At 36.5% G+C, this 8,546-nt stretch overlaps 1 protein-coding gene across 8 annotated transcripts in view; it reads right to left on the minus strand.

Moving 5' to 3' along the window:
• Positions 1-1,066: 1,066 nt before the first annotated feature.
• The window catches only part of LOC115224461 (RIMS-binding protein 2), a 595,300-nt gene continuing 587,820 nt past the window's right edge, over positions 1,067-8,546 (minus strand). For all 8 annotated transcript variants that reach the window (XM_036513377.1, XM_036513379.1, XM_036513378.1 and 5 more), the window contains one exon: positions 1,067-2,094. In XM_036513377.1, the coding sequence (XP_036369270.1) occupies positions 1,900-2,094 (195 nt within the window). In that variant the 3' untranslated portion in view covers positions 1,067-1,899. The remainder of the gene's footprint in view (positions 2,095-8,546) is intronic.

Consider the following 8,546-nt stretch of genomic DNA (forward strand, 5'->3'; position numbering starts at 1 on the left):
AAACAATTGACTTAATCCCAACAGTATTACTGGTACTTGACTTGATCACACCTGGTGGATTTCAGACTTAGAAGACTGAAGAACAACACTTAAATACTGGAACTGCACAAAAAGCCAGGCTCTCTACTGCTTCTGTCACAAGGCCAAATATTTGCAGAAGTAGAGGTGATTGAATCAACCCACAGTGTATTACTGGGACATTTTGTTATAGTAATTTACTCAATGATTCCCCTGGCACGAAATGTCAAAACTAAATGCTGTGACATGTTTAGATTATTCCCACCAACTTACAGCCTTCAATTAATAATAATAATAATAATAATGATAATAATAATAATAATAATAATGATTTATGCACAAGGCCAACAATTTTGAGGGTGAGTGTTGGTCAACACCTTTGAGGCCAGTACTTGACTGGTATTTAATCTTATTGATCCCCCAGAGCAATTAATAGGGCAGAGTTGATCTCAGTGGCATTTGAACTTAGAACATAAAGTGCCAAAACAAATATTGTAAGGCATTCTTGTCTGATAATCTATTCTTACTGCCAATCCACCACCCTCGCAGCAATAATAATAATAATAATAATGATGACGGCAACAATAGCAAACATGAAAAAATATATAATTAGAAAAAAGTTAAAAAAGCAAGCAGGGGGCAGAGAAAAAAAGGGGGAATGAAAAATAAAAATTAAAAAAAACATTTTTACAGAGTTTTTAGAAAGAATATTCCTTTCTTAGATTTTGCTTTTTTTTTTGTTTTGTTTATTGTACAGCCAGTTTGGTCCAGCCAAATATTTACTTTAAAAACAATATAACAGTTTCTTTTATAATTATAATTTTTTTAACCATTTTTTTCTTTTTTATATATCTGAACAATGTTTTATGTGTTTTGTTGTTTAAACATTTAAAAATAAGCAGCAAGTGCTAAGAAAAAACAACAAAACAAAACAAAAACCCCAAAAAACAAAAACAAACCCAGTTATTCAGATGATTGACAACTGTGTCAAAAACAGTTTGATTATCATTATTATTATTATTATTATTATTATTATTATTACATTTTATATCATCGTCATTGTCATCATCATCGTCTCTTCAACCTTCGGCGATTTCGTTATCGAAGAAATTATCTGGTAGGCTTTTGGTTTCAAATTAGTAGTTTTTGCTCAGGCATCCACCATGGGGAGAAGATAAGGGGCTGGAAAATGCAACCCCTGCTTTTTTCATTTCTTTCCTTATTCAGTTTATTCAGATAATTTTTCTGAATCGCATATCACTGCTGGATCAAACCCACCACCACATTCACACCAATTTATTTAGGAATTTGAAAGTTTATTCAAAAATCTTCATTTTTCGAATCAGTAAATAAAAAAAAAAAATCCAATTCTCAGTCTTTCTGCCTTTTTTTTTGTTTTCTTTTATAATCTGTTTCTTTTAGCAATTCAATTCCCATCTGCGTGGGTGTGTATGTGTCCGTGAAGATGGCACTGAGCAAAAATATAAATAAATTATAAAATAAAGGACAATCTCTTTGATGTTTTGGTCAGTTGAAGTTGAAGAAAACAAAAAAAAAAAAAAAAAACCCCAAAAGATCATATTTAAGCTGTTATACCATTGATTCAATGGCTTCATCCAGCTCCGTTTTATTTTTACACTTGTCTTGTTAGTAGTAGTAGTAGTAGTTGTTGTAATAATATGACATGGAATTTCCATGTTCTGCTTCATTACCAAGATCAAGATATTTGGCAGGTAAACCAACTGTAATTGGTGTGTTTTTTGCCGGGTTTTGTTATGTTTTATTTCGTATTCCATTTGTTGTTATTGTTGTTTGTTTGTTTTTAATCTCTTTCTTTTTCCAGATTTGTTTCATTGTCACTTTAAGAGGAACTGTTGTGTATTATCTGGTAAACTTTTTGAAAATGTTCTTCCCTTTAGAAAGGAGTCCAGCTCCCATAGAACTCATGCTATGAGCCGAAGACAGGCCTCCCTTGCGTTTGGTCTTCCGATCTTCATCAGAGTGAGGAGCAGAAGCTGGGCGGACGCCTCCATCAAGTTTACATTCAGACAGCGACTTGCTTCCCATGCCAGGAATCTGAAATTACAGAAACAGTCCATCAGTTTCGGATTTAAGGTTTTTTATCGAGGTGTCTTTGTGCATATTGCCAGATAAGACCGGAGCCTGGTGCAGCCTTCTGGCTTCCCAGATCCCCGGTCGAACCGTCCAACCCATGCTAGCATGGAGAATGGACGTTAAACGATGATGATGATGATGATGATGATGATGATGTATGCATGAGTGTGTGTGTAAGGGGTGCAGATAATTAAAAACAAACAAACAAAAAAACCATGAGAATTTGGAAATGCTATTTTAGTTAAGAAAACAATAAATAATATATTTCTTTATTACCCACAAGGGGCTAAACATAGAGGGGACAAACAAGGACAGACAAAGGGATTAAGTCGATTACATCGACCCGAGTGCGAAACTGGTACTTTATTTATCGACCCCGAGAGGATGAAAGGCAAAGTCGACCCCGGCGGAATTTGAACTCAGAACACAACGACAGACGAAATACCGCTAAGCATTTCGTCCGGCGTGCTAACGTTTCTGCCAGCTCGCCGCCTTAATAGCAAATATCAAAAGTTAGTTCATCATCATCATCATCAATAGTTGTTAAAAATTAATTGTGGTTTCAAATTTTGGCACAAGCTAGCAATTTTATGTGGAGGGAGTTAGTCCAAGTCTGGTGCTAGGAAGTGTGGGGGGGCCCATTTAGAGAATGAATCAACCACTATGTAGACATAGTTGAGAGAGCAGTACTTTTTAAGAAAAAAAAAACAGTTGAATTGATGAATATATATATAAATATAAAAAGAAAACTTTTACATTGTCACAGAAAGTGTTCAAAGGAAAAGAAAGTGAAGTCATGAATTTCATAATGGCATTGGTCAAGTCAACGAAAAATATTTCAAACGGGATAATAAGTTTCCATTTGTTAGAAACTTACTATTAGCCACATCTTTTAAATAGCTGCTATCAAAACCCCTTAATCCTTTAGCATTCAGATTATTCTGTCAAATGTAAAGCTTATGTCTTCACAACATATAAAATTAATCTTGCATCATTTCATGGCTTTGAGATTTCAATGATGTGATTGTTTATTTTTAAAATGACACAATAAGGTAGCCATGAATGATCATATCTGACTAGTTTGAACATAAAACAGGTAGAATATTTTAGCTGGATATGGCCGGTTTAAACACTAATGGGCTAAATTTACATTAAGACACACACACACACTAATGCATGAATGTATTTACTATAATGCATGTAGATATACCATCTTGTCTTTAATATTCTAAAAGATTTCCTTTACACTGATGAATATGAAGGTGTCTGCCCAGAGCATTGCTGAAACTCTGGATGTGAAAGGCTAAACAATACTGGTTAACTTCTAATGGACTTCATATTTATGCTGTTAACTTGATAATGATGTCATTGGTGTGGCAATGACATCATCGATTTGGCACTGACATCATTGAGTTGGGACTGATGTGATCAACTTGGCAAGGAAGTCATTGACTTGGCAACAAAGTCATTAATTTGGTAATGACGCCATCGATTTGGTAATGATGTCATTGATTTGGTACTGACATCATTGAGTTGACACTGATGCCATCAATTTGGTAATGATGTTATCAACTTGATAATGATGTCATTGACTTGGCACAGATGTCATTGACTTAGCAATGATGTAATCACTGTGACAATGAAGTCATTGACTTGGCAATAATATCATTGGCTTAACGCTAATGTCATCAACTTGACATTGTTGTCATTAACTAGGCAATGACGTCATCAACCTGACTACGATATTATTGGCTGAAATGCAGATGTCCAATCACATCACATAATTCTGAATTTGTGTGTCCACCAAGATACGAAAATTATAAATTAATCAAGCCAGGTTACTTATACAAGAAAGTTAGTTTTCTTAAGTTGGGCCACCAACATCAACATTTCAAGAGTATTTGATAATCACAGAATGACCTGTAATGAGTATCACGAGGAATGGAAAAATGTGTGTGTGTGTGTTTGGTGGTGGTGGAGAGAGGTTCAAACACAAGTCGTGAAAACAAATGTCAACATAAATTAGTAAAGAGTAAACAAAAACAAGTAATAAACAAAATCAACATCAACGTTATAGAAATATTAGTAAAAAGCAAATGAAGAAATAATTAGTATGGAAAGTATGTTGGAGTGTTGCAAGAAGAAATATGTTATATTTAGGCATTGCCCCATCATTAGTTTTGTTGACTGTGAGACATTTTTTTATATATTGATACACATCAAACCACATATATACAATACTAGTATTCAGAGCTGAGTTCGACCATGACTTAATGACAACAACACTATCATCTCCATGTATACAATAACACCATCAATTAATGTCTGTTTTCCATGCTGGCATAGCTTGGCCAGTTTCACAGGGGCCGGTAAGACTGGGGTGGGTGGGTTGCACTAGGTTCCATTGTCTCTTCTGGCATGGTTTCTATGTCTGGATGCCCTTCCTAAGGTCAACCACTCCACAGAGTGTACTGGGTGCTTTTTATGTGGCACCAGTGGTTTTTAACATGGCACCGCCACGAGTGCTTTTTATGTGGCACCAGCAATCAGTGTTTTTTATGTGAAACCAGCACTGGTATGAATTCTGAATGCATATATATTATATTCTTATGTTAGAGCAACAAGGACCATTTAACCCTTTCGTTACTATATTTCTGACCAAAATACACCCCTTATGTGTTTCAATTAATTTCTAACATAATCATAAATTTAGTCTGGTTTCATTAAACAACTATAACTTTTTTATTTATCAATATATTAATGTGATTTTTGGAAGATAATTTAATGAAATGTTCTCAACTATAATTTTTGTCACAAAGTGACTCTAATTGCAGGTAGATTTAAGGATGACTGATGACTTGTGTTTAAAGTGAAGAAGAGCTGTATATCGTTGACCTCACTCTCTTGTCCATGTCTATCTTCAGTCCAGTAACAAGATCAGCTCAAGACAACTAGGGAAATGGATGCAATGCTTGACCAACATGCCTTATTTGTCTCATCCTGCTCTCTGCACTCCACAATGTGTTGCTGCAGCTGCCTTCCTTTCTGCTGAACCATGAAGGTTTCTCCGGCAGAGTCCATGAGATTAAGTTTTAACAGGCACAGGTAGGCAAGCCCTGATATGCTAATTAATCCATAGGTGCAGCTACTTAAAGTCAGAGTAGATCTGGGAACAATTGTAGTTCAGAGGTGATTCCACATTCCTGAAGACGCTGGAATCCTGAAACAAGGCCCCCATAACCAGATATAGTTTAAAGTCCTACCCTGGACAAATAGCATATATACACCATACAAAAAGAAGAAGAACACACCACGTATACACATGACCAAAATATTAGATATTTCTTCTCCTCATACAACAATAATACAGCTCAAATGAGAGTACCACATGTGGTCATTTGATATTGCTAGAAATAGATATGGTGGGAAGCGAACTAGTTATATCACTGGGTGTGTAGATTATGTGGGTTTTTTTTATTTATTATCTCCTAATATAATAATGAGTGTAGTGTTTTAATATATTTGTGTGTGTGTATATATATATATATATATATATATATATATATATATATATACATATATATTTGTCCAGAATCATGCTGGACGTGGAGGAGGAGAGAAAACAGTAATTCAGTGAAGGAAAAGTAGTGAGAGTAATAGCTCTAACTGAGAGGAAGTTAGAGAAAATAATAGAAATGAGAGAAATGAAGGGGTGGTAGATGAATAAGGAAGGAAGGGGTGACAAAAAAAATCAGCATTTTAACTCTGTGTGAGTATGCACATGCATATGTGTGCATGTACAAAGGAAGTATGTGAATGTTTGTATGAATGATTATTATGTACCTTATTTATATATAAAATGCTACAATTTTATATTGTATGGACAAGATATCTCAAGAACTGCTGGATGGATTCAGATGAAACTTTCTGGGATGTTTGGTCTTGTGATTCGCACAAACTGATTAGATTTAGGGAATGATCTGGTACCGGACAAAGATTCTGGATTATTTTTTCTGTTTTTTTTTTAGTTAATTTTTGAGAGTGGTCAGGTTCATTTTTGGTATTTTCATTTGTGAGAGCAACTGAGTTTATTTCAGATATTCTCATTAAAAAAAAAAAAACATCTCCAGTTAATCCTTGAGAGGATGTTGTGTTGCCTTGGAGGAGGTTTGTGTCTCTCTGAGTGCTCTTGTTATTTGTATTTTACAAATCTGAGTTAACCTCTAGCATTCAAACCAGCCACATCAGGCCCAAATATTCTACCTATTTTATGCTCAAACTGACCAGCTCAGGTCTCTCTCACTTCCTCTACAATGTTATTCTAAAAATAAACAACTGCATCATCAAAACCTTGAAGCTACAAAACAATCTACGACTGATACAAAGCAATGGGAATAAATAAGCATTAATTTGACAGAGTAATCTAAATGTAAAGGGTTGAGGGAACTCGGCTATTTCTAGCAAATCAAGCGACCACATAAAAAGTACTCTCTCATCATTAGTTCATTATTAATAAAGAGTATAAGTAACAAATGTTATAAATATTAGTAGGAATATAAAAGTGTTAATATAAAGAGTATGTAGCGGTCTCTGATATCCTCACTGTTTGAGAGACACGGCAGGAATGATCTCGTTTGAGATTACAGCCATCTTTGGCTGAGTTGTTCCTGTTGTGACCACTGACCTGATTGGTTGACATGTAGTGCGATTTGTCTCTACTTATTTCGCGCCACTGGCCAAAGCCAACCAATCACGGCCTTTGGTTAAGGTCCCTTTTTCCTAGGGCCGTGATTAGTTGGTTTTGGCCAGTGGCACGAAATAAGTAGAGACAAATCGCACCACATGTCAACCAATCAGGTCAGTGGTCACAACAGGAACAACTCGGCCAAAGATGGCTGTAATCTCAAACGAGATCATTCCTGCCGTGTCTCTCAAGCAGTGAGGATATCAGAGACTGCTACAAGTATAACTAGCATGTGTTATTTTAGAAGATAGGATTTATAAGCAATTGCAGTGCGGGGTTTCAAGTTCTGTACTCTGAAGAAGGCAAAACGAAATGGTACCTCTATTCAGCTACAATTAAGGTACCTCATTTAATGAAGGGATGTTAAAGATGGCATTAATTGGAGGCAGAGGGTGGTGTTTATATAGCTATTTGTGCACATGGCACTCACTCTTGTCAAATCTGGCAAAGTTCCTTTTGAAGGTGGTCTGAATTTCAAATCTGTTGGTCTTGTGAAGGAGAGAGCTGGATAGAAGAAAGAAACAAACTAAAAGGCTAAGAACAGATGTACAGTTGAGATATTCACTTGGCAACGAAGTGGTCACTGGTTCAAGCCCACCACACAAGCACTTTGAGTGTCTTTCATCATTGGGTTGACTAATACCTTCCAAATGGAATTTGGTGGAAGAAAGCACACACACACACACTCTCTCTCTCTGTATATATATATATCATCATCATCATCATCATTTAACATTCGTTTTCCATGCTAGCAAGGGTTGGACGGTTCGACAGGGGTCTGGAAGCCATGGAGGCTGCACCAGGCTCTAGTCTGATTTGGCAGTGTTTCTACAGCTGGATGCCCTTCCTAATGCCATCCACTCCGTGAGTGTAGTGGGTGTTTTTTACGTGCCACCGGCACGAGGGCCAGAGCAGGCTGGCAAATGGCCACGATTGGTTGGTGCTCTTATGTGTCACCGACACGGACGCCAGTCAGGTGGCGCTGGCAACTGCCACGTTCGGACAGTGCTTTTTACGTGTCACCGGCATATATATAATAATGTTTGTTTTTATGTTCAGTTATAATAAAAACAATTTTACATTAACCTGATGGCTTAGTCTCTACTTCTGTAGAATACAAATTTATTAGTCTTATACAGAATACTATTGACAGTGACTCTGACAATGGCTTAACTGGCCAAGACTTTAAAGTCACGGTCAAAAACATACTTGTTTAAGAACACACACACACATATATATAACCTGGCATTCTGTTGGTTGTGGTGATGAAGGTTCCAGTTGATCCAGTCAATGAAACAGTCTGTTTGTAAAATTAAGATGGGAGAGGCTGAGCACTCCACAGACATGCATAGCCTTAATGTAGTTCTCACGGAGATTCAGCATGACACAGAGTGTGACAAGGCTGGCCCTCTGAAATACAGGTACTACTCATTTTTGCCAGCTGAGTGGAGACTGGAGTTATGTGAAGTAAAGTGTCTTGCTGAAGGACATGATCTGCTACTGGGAATCAAACTCACAACCTTACAATTGTGAGCTGAATATTCTAACCACTTAGACATGCAACTTCACTACACCACACACACACACTCTCTCTCTGTATATATATATATCATCATCATCATCATCATTTAACATTCGTTTTCCATGCTAGCAAGGGTTGGACGGTTCG

Source organism: Octopus sinensis, linkage group LG25, assembly GCF_006345805.1.
Source record: "Octopus sinensis linkage group LG25, ASM634580v1, whole genome shotgun sequence".
NCBI lineage: Eukaryota > Metazoa > Mollusca > Cephalopoda > Octopoda > Octopodidae > Octopus > Octopus sinensis.